The sequence below is a fragment of the Echiichthys vipera genome, assembly GCF_963691815.1.
Source record: "Echiichthys vipera genome assembly, chromosome: 20".
NCBI lineage: Eukaryota > Metazoa > Chordata > Actinopteri > Perciformes > Trachinidae > Echiichthys > Echiichthys vipera.
The window spans coordinates 22,490,050-22,507,037 of NC_139845.1; the positions used below are offsets into that span (position 1 = coordinate 22,490,050).

At 41.4% G+C, this 16,988-nt stretch overlaps 7 protein-coding genes across 7 annotated transcripts; 1 reads left to right on the forward strand and 6 right to left on the reverse strand.

Annotated features, from left to right (window-relative positions):
* Nucleotides 1–1,174: 1,174 nt before the first annotated feature.
* Nucleotides 1,175–1,564, reverse strand: LOC310962679 (histone H2A; the record flags this gene model as incomplete). The annotated part of the gene is made up of 1 exon (XM_083935195.1): nt 1,175–1,564. Exon 1 carries the CDS (start codon nt 1,556–1,558, stop codon nt 1,175–1,177), a length of 384 nt encoding a protein of 127 aa, XP_083791321.1. The 5' UTR covers nt 1,559–1,564.
* Nucleotides 1,565–4,157: 2,593 nt separating this feature from the next.
* LOC310962678 (histone H4) lies at nt 4,158–4,469 on the reverse strand (the record flags this gene model as incomplete). The annotated part of the gene is made up of 1 exon (XM_083935194.1): nt 4,158–4,469. One exon carries the CDS (start codon nt 4,467–4,469, stop codon nt 4,158–4,160), a length of 312 nt encoding a protein of 103 aa, XP_083791320.1.
* A 1,790-nt stretch (nt 4,470–6,259) lies between these two features.
* Nucleotides 6,260–6,670, reverse strand: LOC310962674 (histone H3.2; the record flags this gene model as incomplete). Its single annotated transcript, XM_083935190.1, has 1 exon — nt 6,260–6,670. The coding sequence occupies one exon, from the start codon at nt 6,668–6,670 to the stop codon at nt 6,260–6,262; it is 411 nt and encodes a 136-aa protein (XP_083791316.1).
* A 382-nt stretch (nt 6,671–7,052) lies between these two features.
* LOC310962675 (histone H2A) lies at nt 7,053–7,436 on the forward strand (the record flags this gene model as incomplete). Its single annotated transcript, XM_083935191.1, has 1 exon — nt 7,053–7,436. The coding sequence occupies one exon, from the start codon at nt 7,053–7,055 to the stop codon at nt 7,434–7,436; it is 384 nt and encodes a 127-aa protein (XP_083791317.1).
* A 2,889-nt stretch (nt 7,437–10,325) lies between these two features.
* LOC310962677 (histone H2B-like) lies at nt 10,326–10,700 on the reverse strand (the record flags this gene model as incomplete). The annotated part of the gene is made up of 1 exon (XM_083935193.1): nt 10,326–10,700. The coding sequence occupies one exon, from the start codon at nt 10,698–10,700 to the stop codon at nt 10,326–10,328; it is 375 nt and encodes a 124-aa protein (XP_083791319.1).
* Nucleotides 10,701–12,280: 1,580 nt separating this feature from the next.
* LOC310962671 (histone H1-like) lies at nt 12,281–12,871 on the reverse strand (the record flags this gene model as incomplete). The annotated part of the gene is made up of 1 exon (XM_083935187.1): nt 12,281–12,871. One exon carries the CDS (start codon nt 12,869–12,871, stop codon nt 12,281–12,283), a length of 591 nt encoding a protein of 196 aa, XP_083791313.1.
* Nucleotides 12,872–15,654: 2,783 nt separating this feature from the next.
* Nucleotides 15,655–15,966, reverse strand: LOC310962787 (histone H4; the record flags this gene model as incomplete). The annotated part of the gene is made up of 1 exon (XM_083935360.1): nt 15,655–15,966. The coding sequence occupies one exon, from the start codon at nt 15,964–15,966 to the stop codon at nt 15,655–15,657; it is 312 nt and encodes a 103-aa protein (XP_083791486.1).
* Between the last annotated feature and the right edge of the window lie 1,022 nt (nt 15,967–16,988).

Here is a 16,988-nt window from a genome sequence, read left to right on the forward strand (position 1 = left end):
CCACAAACTCCAACGGCTCTTTTAAGAGCCACATACACTCAAACTGAGAGCAACAGACCTGAATTATCCCATAACATAGAATCACACTGTTGATCAGTGCAGAACTAAACTTATATTTAACTTACAGAACACATCTACAACTGTGAACATCCGCCGTTTGCTGAATCTGGTATAAAAACAATAGTTAGTCGAACTTACGCTGACTGTAAGTATGAGAGACTTGGGCTTCTTTTTATTGACTCCAGCAGCTTATAAAACACGAGGGAGGTATGAAAAGTATGACTGAAACTCTTGATGGATACAGAATCCAGGTCAAACACAATTCATGATAATCAAATCTGATAAGTTAAATGTAGAGAAAATGTAAAAAATAAAACATGTATGACAGAACTAAACTAACATTAAATTATTACTATTATTAAGATAAGCTAACAGGTGTGAGTGAAATCATGACGTCATATACACACAATAGCTTTTGTGCTGCCAAATGTATAGTACATTTAACTTGAACGTGCTCATCTTTGGTTAGACGCTACACGTGTACCACTGCGGACATCGACGGTTTAATGTTTTTTAATGTGTTTATTGTTTATCAATAAATGAACCTGTCATGATGTGTCATTTCCATGGTGATTTAGGATAAAATCTTGTGTTAGAGATAAGTCAAGTTTAAAGTAATTTGTGGGAAATATTCTGAATCATGGAGAGTACAGTAATGCACTCACCGGCCACTTTATTATATTGGTGCCTAATAACGTGTCAGTGTGGTCGACTGCTGCTGTAGACAACCCGCCCCAAGGTTCTACGTGTTGTCTGTTTACAGATGCTCTCCTGCATTCCTCTGTTGGAACCAGTGGATGTTTGAGTTACTGTTGCCTTTCTTTCAGCTCCAACCAGTCTGGCCATTCTCCTCTGACCAAATCCTATTAAATGAAGGTATGACGTGAAATAGTGGAGCTACAATTTAGAGAAGAATCTATATCGGATGAATCTCCTACTCGCTGATGAATCCCCTTTGTTCTTTATGTTTATGAATTTAGTTTATTTATCTACAATGTTCCCTCAACCATTACGTTTAATTGAAGCTAAAGGTGGGAGGATTGTCTTTAGTGGTAGTTTGTGGCTCTTAAAAGAGCCGTTGTGTGGGTTTCCCAGCAGTCAGCGAGTGTCCACTCTACTTCTTGGCGGCCTTCTCGGTCTTCTTGGGCAGCAGCACAGCCTGGATGTTGGGCAGCACGCCGCCCTGAGCGATGGTCACTCCGCCCAGCAGCTTGTTGAGCTCCTCGTCGTTGCGGACAGCCAGCTGCAGGTGACGGGGGATGATGCGGGTCTTCTTGTTGTCGCGGGCAGCGTTTCCAGCCAGCTCCAGGATCTCAGCGGTCAGGTACTCCAGCACAGCCGCCAGGTAGACGGGGGCGCCGGCACCCACACGCTGGGCGTAGTTTCCCTTCCTCAGGAGCCTGTGAACACGGCCGACTGGGAACTGGAGCCCGGCACGTGAAGAACGAGTCTTCGCCTTTGCTCTGGCCTTTCCTCCGGTTTTCCCGCGTCCAGACATCTTTACGATTTTTCGAGTGAGAGAAGAAATGTTACGGTGAAGCAGAAACCGCTGCTTTATTTACCCAGCTGCTCTCTGATTGGTCAGAGTGAGCGTATCCATGAGCGTCCAATCACAAAGAAGGACAGTGAATTCCTGTATTTACCACAAGACTTCCGGAAATACTGCACGGTGTTTCAAAATAAAGGCTGCAGTTTAAACCGAAAACAGCTGAATGATTTTCCTATTGTTGTTGTTGACCCTGTTCCCTTTCTTCTTGTGTAAGTTTCCCTTGTGTTTGGTAAAAACACGGTAGTAGACCTAAATGAAGGCGCTCTTCTTTAGAAATGGTTAAAAGTTGAACAGCAGTTAAGTTTAAAGTGTTTGATTCCTATGATCATCTGCAATGTTGATACATTTTATGAAAGTTATCTAATCTGTCAGTACAAGAGAATATATAAAATACTTTAAATGATTCCTGTTGATAATAAAGGTGATTATGAGTCATTCTGTCGTATTAATGGAGGCCAAATCAAAGTCCATCAGAGCCTCTGTATGATCCGTCAAGGAACAATATGTCTAATGGACACTTTTTGCACTTTAACAAAAAGTTATATTGGCCGTTTATAAATTGTCTGTAATTGTAAAAAATGTTTTATTTTATTTAAAATGTATTTTACACCACACACCAAGCCGAGTTGCATCTCCAATGTTGTTGCTCTGCCACACAGACAATAAAGACATCTGTTCTAAAGTGCTTTAAATTCAGATCACCTGGAATGGCATATTTACTATTAAGTAAAAAAACAAAGAAATGAGACTGGAAACCAACTTTTCTGACATTTGCATGAAAAATTACTTTCATTTGAGACTTAATTCCTTTTGTAGAGAGTTGTCCTGAAACATAATTGTGGTTGTTTAAAGCACAATTACATCTAATTGAATGTGACGATCAAGTGCATTATTAAGTAAACTGAATATAAAGTATGTTCTGGACACAAACATGTAGTTCACCACAGCTGTGAGGAGCTGCAAACGCACCTTGAAAAGCTTGAAAAGTGCTTAAATTTGAATGTGGAAAAGGTGTAGGAACCTTGATTTTACACCGGTGTGCCAAAATGTAACTTGTATTTTGTTTTTAAATGTTTGAAACTATGTATATAACTAGTGTCCTGTGTTTTTAGTGTAATAAAATCTCCATGGATAGATAAAAAAAAAGAAGTTTATGTTGCAGTCAGATGTTTGGATTTTGTGTTTTCTGAAAACACAACACTGATTATTATTATTATTATATATATACACACACACACACACCGGTAATGACAGGTTCAGGGCCCTGGAATGAGACAGCAGCTCTGTCGGTGTCCGGACACAGACGGACACTAAAGTACTTTAGTGAGTACGAAAGCTTTGACTTCCTCTTTCCTTTAAGCAACAAGTTCTAGGAGCCACGCTGAACATCACAACCATATATTGAATTATATTAAATTCAACATTTTTTCACACTTTTCTGTACACTTGATGTTTTTAAATGTAATAATTAGATTATATCTAGTTTACCTGAATTGTTAGAAATCCCAACAGCACGAAGAGTCTTAGCATTTTTGATTGAAAAAAATATATATTTTAAAATGGTCGATTTGAGAATTCAACATTTTTGTATTTATTCCCAGCATGTAAAATGCATGAACAAAATAAAGACAACAGAAAACAAAAAACACAGAATCTACAAAACCAACTAAAGAGATAGAAGATAACATTTAATTTCATTATGTGCACAAATTATCAGAACAGATCAAATTCAAGCTCAGAGTTCAAATGTATTTAAGGAGAACGGAGCTAAATTAAATGAAAAGATATTAATGAGACAAATGGATCTTTCACTAAACAGAACAAACTGTTTTGTTCCTAACGCAGCAACACTTGGAACAGAAATGTGAGACAATGGATCTGTGTTGTTTCCACTTCAGGCTTTTAGTCCCGTGATCGTCATGACCCGTTTCATTTGGATCCTTCAGTTTGGACTTTCTTCCTGTTATGAAAACCAAAACTAAACAATACAGTGGATTTGAATCTTACTACTCTTCAAGGGAAGCATCATATCCATGAAGCTAAATCCTCCAAATCTCCACCAAACTTTAATCCCTTCAAAGTTGAATTACGTAACTATTTTGAGTCAGTCCAAATTATGAATAACAAATGTAATTACACCACAGATAAGTTACATGACCTTTGTTAAAGATGTATAACAGTATGGTCCACGTATTAATGTAAGTTCTTTACATGGATTTGATTTTGCCTTATTTATTGTCTTTTTTCTCTATGCCTTTGTATCTTATTAGGTATTTATGTATTTTTATGTAATGTCCTTATAATTTAATGTGTATTGTTTACTGAAAGGAGAACTGACCACACACACGCGCGCGTCAAGTATGATGCCATACTGTTCAGCCTGTACTTTGTTATGTAATATTATAATAAAAACAGTTGGGACTTTGGGTCAGTGAAGAACCAGAGGTGACGGAGTTGGATGGGACTGAGGAGAGGAAGCGTGTCTTCAGATCAAGTGTGTGGCTCTTAAAAGAGCCGTTGGGTTTTGTTCCGTCAGGTCGTCATCGCTTTAACCTCCGAAGCCGTACAGGGTGCGGCCCTGCCTCTTCAGAGCGTACACCACATCCATGGCGGTCACCGTCTTCCTCTTGGCGTGCTCGGTGTAGGTGACGGCATCACGGATCACGTTCTCCAGGAAGACCTTCAGCACACCGCGGGTCTCCTCGTAGATCAGACCGGAGATACGCTTCACTCCGCCGCGGCGAGCCAGACGGCGGATGGCGGGTTTGGTGATGCCCTGGATGTTATCACGGAGAACTTTCCGGTGACGCTTAGCGCCTCCTTTGCCGAGTCCTTTCCCGCCTTTTCCTCTGCCAGACATCGTGCTTCTCAGAGTGTTTGAACCGAATGAGGTGATGGGACCGACCGGCTGTATTTACATCTGAACTGCGGACGCGATAGAGGACATGTGTCGCGAGCTTCGGTGGGCGGTGCCAAAGTCTGCAGCCCTTCTCCCATTCTTTTCCTTTGTTCTTTCCTTTTTGCTTCTTCTTTCTTTCTTGGTGTCCTCGTGTCTTCCTGCCTCTTTAGTGTCCTTTCATGTTTGTGAGGTTCACAGTGAAGCTTCAGAGCCTCACATTCCTGACCTTTGAACAGCATTTATCACAACAGGCTGTAAGATGAAGTCCGTGTATGGAAATGATGAGAACATGTGGTTAACAAAGGACTCTTCCTGTAGATCCAGGAGGAGAAAGGCTCCATGACATGAGAGTGATGATAATCCAGAGGACACGTGCAGATATGACACATGGGACTTTAAGCAACACACCGAAAAAAACACCTTTTGAGTTTGACTTTAGAAATCACTTTAGGTCTTGAAGAGAAGAACAAATATTAAACACAATGCATGTTAAAATCAACTGACATATTTAATTGTGTTATTACAGTATTTATATTTATTTACTTTATAAAAACACATCTGTCACATTTTCATATAAAATCCAAATATAACATTTGAATATAAAATATGTCAGAATACAGGAACTATGATCTCCTCTGTCATCCACTCTCCTCTGGACCCACAAAGCCTGCATTATATTGTCTCATCCACTTCCATGTTAAAGCCCTCTCCCCAGCCCTTAGGACCACTGTGCTTTGAAAAGTCATGATGTGAGCTTCAGACACTTGATCAGTTAGAGAGTCAGTGTGTTTGTCTGTTGATTTTACCTTGTTACCAGCTTGACTTCTTCACTGGTTGTTGTGTAGTTCTAATACAGCACTAAGAAGATGTGGATATGTGGATATTTCATATTAGTGGATCTTATGAATAACATGTTAACAGTGTAGTTTGGTAGGAAGACACACTCCAGTGGAATCTGTGGTGGCTCTTAAAAGAACCTTTGCATTCACTGAGTGGTGCGTTCAAGAGCAGTTTATATATATATATATACAGAAAGTATATATGTATTTGTTTTTGTTTAAATCATCAGATATAATCTTCTACCAGATAATATTAAAAAATGTTCTATGATGGAGAGGGGTGCTATAACTTCAGGGGAAATGAAATCTAAAAAAATCAACTATACAGACACGATGAAAAAAAATGTTGAATCTCAGTTTATGGTGTGAAATTGTGGAACAGTTTGCATGTTCAACTTCAGCAGTGTACACACATTATCCATTTAAAGACAGGATAAAGATATGGATGCTCACTAAATACAGGGATGAAGAAGGGCTTTGATCAGGTGTGTGTATGGTACATATATGTAAAACGGCAAATATGTACATTTGGATTTGATGTTTGAAGTATGTCAAAACTTAATCTGAGAGCATTATTGTAAGAGATTATTGTTTAGGGGTAGGGTTAAATATAGTTATTCCTACTCACTTTCACACATGTGAATGACCAATGAAATTAACTTTTATCTTTTCTCTTTTTTATAGTTTGTTAGATTCAGTGTTGTCTTTACTTAAGGAATATTACGTGTTGTAAATAAATAAACACCCTGTCGTATATTAAACGGGCTGTAGAGGCCCATTGGACTGCTGGTCCGTTCCTGAGCAGCTGTCAGTGATGCAGAGACATGTGTTGGCAGCAGAGGAATGAAGCCTTCAGTGAGGACTGAGGTGGCTCTTAAAAGAGCCGTTGGAGTTTGTGGAGCAGCGGACACTTTAAGCCCTCTCTCCGCGGATGCGACGGGCCAGCTGGATGTCCTTGGGCATGATGGTGACCCTCTTGGCGTGGATGGCGCACAGGTTGGTGTCCTCGAACAGGCCGACCAGGTAAGCCTCGCTGGACTCCTGCAGAGCCATGACAGCGGAGCTCTGGAAGCGCAGGTCGGTCTTGAAGTCCTGAGCGATTTCTCTCACCAGGCGCTGGAAGGGCAGCTTGCGGATCAGCAGCTCCGTGGATTTCTGGTAGCGACGGATCTCTCTCAGAGCCACGGTACCGGGCCTGTAACGGTGAGGCTTCTTCACTCCGCCGGTGGCCGGGGCGCTCTTACGGGCAGCCTTGGTGGCCAGCTGCTTCCTAGGAGCTTTTCCTCCGGTGGATTTACGGGCGGTCTGCTTGGTTCTGGCCATGACTCTTTCTTTCTCTGGGGGTCTGGACTCACAAGAGAAACTTGGAAAACACGAGGAGACACGCGGCTCTTAAACTGTGGGACCGGCTGTGAAAGTGGTGACGCAGCTTCAGACCTGCGGCTCCTGATTGGTGAGGGGTTCCTCCTGGAGCTCAGCACCGCCTAGAGGGGCGACCCCCGCCAGAATCTCCGCTCTTATTGGCGGACAAGCCTTTCAAAGTGTCCGCCAAAATCGAGCGCGCGTCGCCCCCTGCTGCTCTGCGGGAAGCCTCTTTTCTGGTTGGTCTGGCACCAAGTGTCCCGCGCTCCGCGGAAATATAAAGGAGTGTTTGGGCTGTCGTTGTCACATTTTCTAGTATCGACTCTAGAAGACGCAGCTAACGATGAGTGGAAGAGGCAAAACCGGCGGAAAGGCCAGAGCGAAGGCAAAGACCCGCTCCTCCCGTGCCGGGCTCCAGTTCCCAGTCGGCCGTGTTCACAGGCTCCTGAGGAAGGGAAACTACGCCCAGCGTGTGGGTGCCGGCGCCCCCGTCTACCTGGCGGCTGTGCTGGAGTACCTGACCGCTGAGATCCTGGAGCTGGCTGGAAACGCTGCCCGCGACAACAAGAAGACCCGCATCATCCCCCGTCACCTGCAGCTGGCTGTCCGCAACGACGAGGAGCTCAACAAGCTGCTGGGCGGAGTGACCATCGCTCAGGGCGGCGTGCTGCCCAACATCCAGGCTGTGCTGCTGCCCAAGAAGACCGAGAAGGCCGCCAAGAAGTAAACACCCGGAACCTTCAAGGGACACAACAACAACAACAACGGCTCTTTTAAGAGCCACACACGACCACTAAAGACACAGCTCCTACTTTAACTGTTAAATGTTTACTTATGTTATTTGATGAACAAAACTTCGACCACTGACTGTCATACCACTAATAAAAGACTCATCAGAGTGAAAGGGGGGAGAAAAAAACAAGACATCTATTGAGCTCAATCATGGTCATTCATTAAAATACCTGCCATGTGTTTTATTTGATATTGTTTGGCTGCTAGAACATTTAATCAGTACAACAACACAATCAGTTCTAATATTTTCCAAATGCACTAAGATAAATTGTAGTAGTCCATATACTGTATATGCAATTCTACACCCACTTTCATGTCCTAAATTGTAAAATTAAGAATAACACCATCTTGAATATTTACACCATTGGTCCATTATTATTTCATTATTAATTACTTTTTAACATCCTTAAAGTCTAATATCACTATTTTGCCCTTGTCCCTCACCAAGATATACTAACTTAGACAATGAGAATAAAGTTTAAAAACATGACATATCTGAAAACTTTAAATGTACTTAAATAGACTAATACTCATATAATAAAAAAGTATTTTAGTATTTATTGTCTGGCAGTTGCCAGCATTACGTTTTGGATCATATCTAGCTGTCACATAGTCATTTCCAACACACCAATGTATTTTAACTTCTAAAAGCATTAGACACAGATATGATTGGTTGTTTTTCAGGAAGTGAAAAGCGACAGTGGCGTTCACTTCAAATATAACATGTGCATTTTCACCTTGAGTGTTTAAAGAGAAATCAAGGTAAATGTTGCTTAACCAGGATATATACTTATTGTTTATCATTTACAAACACGCTGTAACTCTGTGAAAGTTTGGAAGAGGATATACGTTTTTAGTGAAATACATGGATTTTGTGTGCATATTATGCTAGCAATCAAATCAAAGCTAATATGTAAAGCTACTTTGAAGTTTTTCATGAAATACTGTAGAAATGTCATTTCAACCCCAATCCCCTCTGTAGTGGAAAAGACAAGAGAGTGGTGGAAATTACATTTAAACTCTATTATTATGGAACAAAACAATGACCGTTGTAATTCTATTTTAGATTTTGAATTAAAACAAATGTCTGCATGTTTTAAAGATGCCACCAAAGACAACAGCTAAAAGGTGTCAGGACTATAGCGACTGCTTTGCTCAGCACCTGATGGCTGCACCTAGTTCAGCCATGGGAAGAAGCTTGCCCCTCTACCAGCACATCACATCCTGACACATCACACAATAGAAGTCTGCAGCACATTCAAGACTCATATGAGGGACGCATTGGTCAATGGTGTGCCATCAGTTATGACGGAGATGTGTACCCAGGCATCATACAGGATGTTTATCTTGTTAAAACCATGAGCCGCATAGGTAACAGTCGATTCCACTGGCCAGCAAAATATGACCCAATATTTTAAAAACAGTATCTAGCAAGGCCAACATTGTATTTCAGGTTGTAAATAGGTTACGGTTAGCTATTTAGTCCTTTAGATGCTATTTTAATTAAATCTACAAATGTATAGTAGCTGTATAAAGGTTTTAACTGTCAAATCTAGGTATGAAAATAGTTCTATATATATATTTGTGAGGTGACATATGTCCTTCAATTTTTAAGAAATATGCATGTATTTAGATGTGGTGGAAATTACATTTTGAATTAATGTCAGAAAAAATGTAAAAAAATAACAAATTATCTTTTGATTGCAGTGCGTTCACTATTGGACCTCTAATTTAGACAAATAAGAGAATCTTATGAGACTGAAGAGTGTGAGAGGAAAAAAATGTCATTACTTCTCTTAAATATATATACAGTATATATATATATATATATATATATATATATATATATATATATATATATATATACTGCGGGTACATTTCAGGTATTGAAAAAACACGGGAAACACTTGTTTTTTATTTTTTGTAATTCAACTTCTTTAGTCTGATAGAACACAAATTGTCTTCTGACCTCAAACTTATATGATTGAAGAGATTTATTCTCAAAAACATCATACTAACCATAAATTCGGTCAACTCTGTTAGGGACGAATTGGGTCAATTATATAGAGTAAAATAACAACATTTAATTTAAGCCCTTGCCCTCCTAAGATGAAGGACACATATTCACCAGCAGGTGTCGCTATAATCAAGTTGAACGCGTTTTTGCCTCTACCTCCGACATCCGTACCTCGCACATTCAAAATGTTTACATTCAGGCTTTTGAATCTCGGGATATAGGCCACGCCCATTTCCGCCTTTCTTGCAGCATCGTGATATATGCAAAAGCCACTTTTTCAAACTCCTCTAGGCCGAACGTACGATCAAGACGAGACTTGGTACATGTAATGTTTGGATGGGCCTGACCATAAGCTATCAAAAGAATGCCAAAGTTATAATGGAACAACTTCCTGTAGATTACAGTCAAAAGAGGAAGTGCTGAGAATCTTCCTAAAATTGTGTCAGATGGACACAAAACTAATCTAGTAATCTAGTTTTCTATGTTTTACTGAGGCCGGCTACTAGATTTCACAACAACAAACAACTAGGTGGCGCTGGTATACAGAATTCATCATATCTCAGCAATTATAAGTCAGATTAACAAGAAACTTAGAATAGTTTCTGATGCTCATCTGATGCTTTGAGAATAATAGGACATCAATCATCCAGGAGATGGCGCTGTTGGTGGTTGGACCTGTAAGTTTCAAGTACTGAACTACTATATATTTAAACTATGAGCACTTGTAACTGATTGAAATCCTTGCTCTCAGTGAACTGAGTGTGTGGCTCTTAAAAGAGCCTTTGTGTTGTTGGTCCAGCAGCAGTTTTACTTGGAGCTGGTGTACTTGGTCACGGCCTTGGTGCCCTCAGACACGGCGTGCTTGGCCAGCTCCCCGGGCAGCAGCAGGCGGACGGCGGTCTGGATCTCCCTGGAAGTGATGGTGGAGCGCTTGTTGTAGTGAGCCAGACGGGAGGCCTCACCGGCGATGCGCTCAAAGATGTCGCTCACGAAGGAGTTCATGATGCCCATGGCCTTGGAGGAGATGCCGGTGTCGGGGTGGACCTGCTTCAGCACCTTGTACACGTAGATGGCGTAGCTCTCCTTCCTGCTCTTTCTCCTCTTCTTGCCGCCCTTCCCGGCGGTCTTTGTCACGGCTTTCTTGGAGCCCTTCTTGGGCGCAGGCTTCGCTGGATCAGGCATGATTGGGTTTTTCTGGAAACAGATGATTTTCTGCTGCTATGCTGCTGCTTTCTTTATACGCTGCTATATGCAAATATCAGTGTGCTGTTGCGCGTCCCGGATTGGCTTAGCTGTGTGACCGACACTGAGCATGCGCCGACACAAACAAACCAGATGGTGATGAAAATATAGATCTTTATGGTTTTACATATGGAAGCCTATTTCTGCTAATGTGACAAAAAGTATGTTCATAATGAGAAACTTTCTCTAAACAATCAGTTAGTGTTTCAAAATATTAATATATAAAGTCATAATTTTCATTAAGACACGAAATTCTCTCATACATCCAGTTATACAATTAGAACTTTTTAGAAATATCACCCATAAACAGATTCAAGAGAACTGATCTCATCTAATGCTAATCACTGACATATGGAAGACTGAGTTTATAAAATCCCCCAGCAGCCAAACATTTGTTTCATGGAAAATAACTATGTGTTTTTTTTTGTTTGTTTTTCATGAATAACAACAAATAATCAAACTGATAATTAAAGGGTTTGAGTCCTAAAAATGACTTATTATTCATTTAATAGTGAATGAAACGTGAGAGGCCTGAGATTTCCATCACACCTGACATGTGATGCCTCCTAAAGACTTCTCACATCTTGAAGAACACTGAGGAAAACACTGACACATGATTTCAGTTGATTTGCTGTTAAGAAATTAAACTGGAATCTGTTTATTTATGTGCAGCAAAAACTATGTAGTTAATGAGGACCTCAGGTTCTCTTCACTTGCTCCTCTGATGAAGCTGAAGCCGTACCAACCGTCTTCTTAGATGACGCACACTGATGTGAACATTCTCTGTAATAAGGTGCCATGAAGCTGTTTCATGTGTCGGCCTTGATTGAAGAGATTTGTGATGGTGATCCATATTCTCCTGCTCCTCTGACATTGTTACACAGATTCTCCAACTCTCAAATTAATTCTCTTGTTATCACAGAAAACAGATGAAATAAAATGTATGTGATCCATGAGCTGTTAGGGCTCCAGTAGTATTAAGACACACACCAACAGAGCCAAACTGATGGCAGATGAAGAAGACACATTTTCCCAAATGGACACAAATGTCTGGAGTTCTCCTTGAGTCAGTGATTTGGAAGAAAACACTGTTCAGTTGTTTCTATGGTGGCTCTAAAAACAGATTCAGACAGAACAGTGTGGAGTTAGAAAGGACGACTTTGGACCTTTCAGAGTCAAAATGATTCATTCACAGAACCCATCATCATCATGATCATCATCATCATTGTTATTATGGAGCGATCATTTGTTTTATGTGTTGTGTTCAAGTGTTTCCCTATAACATGCAGTGATGTCATGTACCATGTATCACATAATGGGTCATTAACTGTGTAAAGGAATATTCAGTTTAAGCATCAACGTGTGAAACTACACATGCTGATACTCTGAGATCTTGTGATGTAAATAAAGAAAAAGAGAAAGTGGAGAAGTTGTTTGGAAGGAAAAAGCTCTTGAGTGAATCTGTGGTGGCTCTTAAAAGAGCCTTTAGATGCACCGGAGTGCTGCATTCAGGAGCTGCTTCACTTCTTGGATTTCTTTGCTGCAGCTTTCTTTGCCGGAGCTTTCTTCACAGGGGTCTTCTTCACCACCTTTTTGGGGACCACCTTCTTGGGACTCTTCTTGGCTGCAGGCTTTTTCACCGCCTTCTTCACCGGAGACCTCTTGGCTGCCGGTTTCTTAGCTGCTGCTTTCTTGGCTGCAGGTTTCTTCACCGGGGTCTTCTTCGCCGCGGGCTTCTTGGCTTTAACGGGAGATTTCTTCTTCACCACTTTCTTCGCCGCTGGTTTGGCGACCGTCTTTTCGACCTTGGTGAGCTTGAAGGATCCGGAGGCTCCGGTCCCTTTGGTCTGCGTCAGAGTCCCTTTGGTCACCAGAGAAGTCACCGCGGAGTTGATGCGTTTGTTGGACTTAACAACGTCGATGTTTTTGGCGGCCAGAAACTTCTTAATGGCGGACAGAGAGATGCCTTTCCGCTCCTTGGACTCAGGCACGGCGCTGAGGATGAGCTTCGGGAGGGAGGGTCCGTCACTCTTGGGGCGGGGAGCAGCCTTCTTCTTGGCGGCTTTCGCGGGGGCTTTCGCCGGAGCTGCTGCTGGAGCTTCTTCTGCCATCTTCGTGTGTGCTGTGTTCGTCTGAGAGTGACTGAGCCGAGGGCAGGAGGCGGATTTATAAAGCACGTGAGAACCGTGGAGAGTCAACTCACACAGCCGCTCCGCCGCCCTGCCGAAATGTGGCGACACTTTTGTGTTTTCTCCGCCACAGTTTGGGGATTAAATTCACATAAAATAACCTTTTTTAAACACGTTTTTTACTGTAGCAGCGAGAAAAGGTCCTTCCCTCCACACTGAGCTCGTGTTTGGTCACAAGGACTCTTTGAATTCATCTCAGGAGGCTTCAAACCTCTCTGATACACGCTCACTCTGGACAACTCGCGGCGAGTTTACTGCACATTTGGTCTCTGAAAGGGTGTAAAAGTGATCTGTATCACATGTTTCAGAGTTGTTCCAGTTAGCAGAGACGTGTCCGGATGTAACAAACCCGAAAAAACGGCAGTTTTGTGATTTATTTCGTTTGAATAAAGGACTTTTCCGGTGGAGGTAAACACACGGTCCGTGCCTCGGCCAGTTGGACAGTTAGACTCCTGTTCCAGATTGAGTGTGTGTGTAGATTTACCAGCCCAATTCAACAGGTTCATAATGAAAGATGTGTGAGATAAAGATGTAAATAAAGTCACATTCTGAGTGAAATCAATGTGCTCAGCTTCAGTTTGTGTGGAGACCTGCAGCTCTCTGGCTGGAAAAGTGAAGAAGGAAATACAGAAAACACTTTCATGTGTCTCTAACGCTGAGGTGCTTTCTATATTTCATTATTATTATTTCTAGATTTGATTAGATATCATCATTATTACACATAACTACTTGAAACAGTGAAAGATGAATTTGTCCTTAGATTTTGTCCAGTGTTTGCTCCGTTCTCCTTAAATACTTGTGACTTTACTTTGTAGGATCTTACAGTAGATTCCCCTTCAACTATTATTCTTTCTATCACTTGTATCGTTTCACAAACGTGTAGAAATGAAGACGTCCTTTCATCCATGTTGAAGAGTAAAGATTTTATTAGATTCAACCCTCAGACTCTCAGCTGAACGTAGAGAGTTGTCCTGAAACATAATTGTGGTTGTTTAAAGCACAATTACATCTAATTGAATGTGATGATCAAGTGCATTATTAAGTAAACTGAATATAAAGTATGTTCTGGACACAAACATGTAGTTCACCACAGCTGTGAGGAGCTGCAAACGCACCTTGAAAAGCTTGAAAAGTCCTTAAATTTGAATGTGGAAAAGGTGTAGGAACCTTGATTTCACACCGGTGTGCCAAAATGTAACTTGTATTTTGTTTTTAAATGTTTGAAACTATGTATATAACTAGTGTCCTGTGTTTTTAGTGTAATAAAATCTCCATGGATAAATAAAAAAAAAGAAGTTTATGTTGCAGTCAGATGTTTGGATTTTGTGTTTTCTGAAAACACAACACTGTGATTATTATTATTATATACACACACACACACACCGGTAATGACAGGTTAGGGGCCCTGGAATGAGACAGCAGCTCTGTCGGTTTCCGGACACAGACGGACACTAAAGTACTTTAGTGAGTACGAAAGCTTTGACTTCCTCTTTCCTTTAAGCAACAAGTTCTAGGAGCCACGCTGAACATCACAACCATATATTGAATTATATTAAATTCAACATTTTTTCACACTTTTCTGTACACTTGATGTTTTTAAATATAATAAGTAGATTATATCTAGATTACCTGAACTGTTAGAAATCCCAACAGCACGAAGACTCTTAGCATTTTTGATTGAAAAAAAAAAAATATTTTAAAATGGTCGATTTGAGAATTCAACATTTTTGTATTTATTCCCAGCATGTAAAATGCATGAACAAAATAAAGACAACAGAAAACAAAAAACACAGAATCTACAAAACCAACTAAAGAGATAGAAGATAACATTTAATTTCATTATGTGCACAAATTATCAGAACAGATCAAATTCAAGCTCAGAGTTCAAATGTATTTAAGGAGAACGGAGCTAAATTAAATGAAAAGATATTAATGAGACAAATGGATCTTTCACTAAACAGAACAAACTGTTTTGTTCCTAACGCAGCAACACTTGGAACAGAAATGTGAGACAATGGATCTGTGTTGTTTCCACTTCAGGCTTTTAGTCCCGTGATCGTCATGACCCGTTTCATTTGGATCCTTCAGTTTGGACTTTCTTCCTGTTATGAAAACCAAAACTAAACAATACAGTGATTTGAATCTTACTACTCTTCAAGGGAAGCATCATATCCATGAAGCTAAATCCTCCAAATCTCCACCAAACTTTAATCCCTTCAAAGTTGGATTACGTAACTATTTTGAGTCAGTCCAAATTATTAATAACAAATGTAATTACACCACAGATAAGTTACATGACCTTTGTTAAAGATGTATAACAGTATGGTCCACGTATTAATGTAAGTTCTTTACATGGATTTGATTTTGCCTTATTTATTGTCTTTTTTCTCTATGCCTTTGTATCTTATTAGGTTTTTATGCATTTTTATTTAATGTCCTTATAATTTAATGTGTATTGTTTACTGAAAGGAGAACTGACTCTTTACACACACTTCTATCTTTGTCAAGCATGATGCCATACTGTTCAGCCTGTACTTTGTTATGTGTTATGTAATATTATAATAAAAACAGTTGGGACTTTGGGTTCAGTGAAGAACCAGAGGTGACGGAGTTGGGTGGGACTGAGGAGAGGAAGCGTGTCTTCAGATCAAGTGTGTGGCTCTTAAAAGAGCCGTTGGGTTTTGTTCCGTCAGGTCGTCATCGGTTTAACCTCCGAAGCCGTACAGGGTGCGGCCCTGCCTCTTCAGAGCGTACACCACATCCATGGCGGTCACCGTCTTCCTCTTGGCGTGCTCGGTGTAGGTGACGGCATCACGGATCACGTTCTCCAGGAAGACCTTCAGCACACCGCGGGTCTCCTCGTAGATCAGACCGGAGATACGCTTCACTCCGCCGCGGCGAGCCAGACGGCGGATGGCGGGTTTGGTGATGCCCTGGATGTTATCACGGAGAACTTTCCGGTGACGCTTAGCGCCTCCTTTGCCGAGTCCTTTCCCGCCTTTTCCTCTGCCAGACATCGTGCTTCTCAGTGTGTTTGAACCGAATGAGTCGATGGTGTCCGACCGGCTGTATTTACATCTGAACTGCGGACGCGATAGAGGACATGTGTCGCGAGCTTCGGTGGGCGGTGCCAAAGTCTGCAGCCCTTCTCCCATTCTATCATGTTACACACACACACACACAGGTCCGAAATGCACACATGCACAGACAGGACCTATACATGCAATTAAGGAGAGATGTTAGAGCGAGGGGGCTGCCAGTGACCAGCGCCCCGAGCAGTTGGGGGTTCGGTGCCTTGCTCAACAGCAGTTCGGCAGTGCCCAGGAGATGAACTGGCACCTCTCCAGCTACCAGTCCACGCTCCATACATGGTCAACACAGGGACTTGAACCAGCGACCCTACAGTTCACAGCCAAGACACCTAAGGACTGAGCTACTGCCGCCTTTACACGTTATAAACACTCAAAAAAGAACATAGAAAAATAATTACATGTGCAAAGTTTGTTAAAGTGGGTATCAAGTCTATGGGGTTTTATAAAGTGCTGTGTTATAAGTTCAGAGAGCTCCATGGAAGGAGCTGTGTTTTGTCCAGAGTTCGTCTCCTCCGGAGCTCGGTGAGCACCTGTTTGCACACGGAGTCACTGTCAATGACTGTCTGGTGAATGCTCATGAAGCATCGTGTTTTCCAGAGTCTCATGCACACGATGCAGATGATCAGCTGAGTCAGTCCCTTGTGTTTCTCCGTGTGGCACTTTTCTAAGATACAGTACATGACAGATTTATAGGACACCTTAAAGTTTACCCCGTACTGTAGGAGCCAAATGCTTCCTAAGAGAATACATTTTTTGGTGCTTATTCATTTTATCATTTATTTTGGTATTGTTATTGCATATTGCATGCTTAACATGGGCCTGTCACATTAAGAACTGTCTTTTTCGATGTGCCGAAAGTGCCGGTGTGCGAGTGCAGCGTAGAAGGAGAGATAGTGGTAAACTCTTTGGAAAGGTGGAGGCACGCGGTTTTCTGACCGTGTTAACAC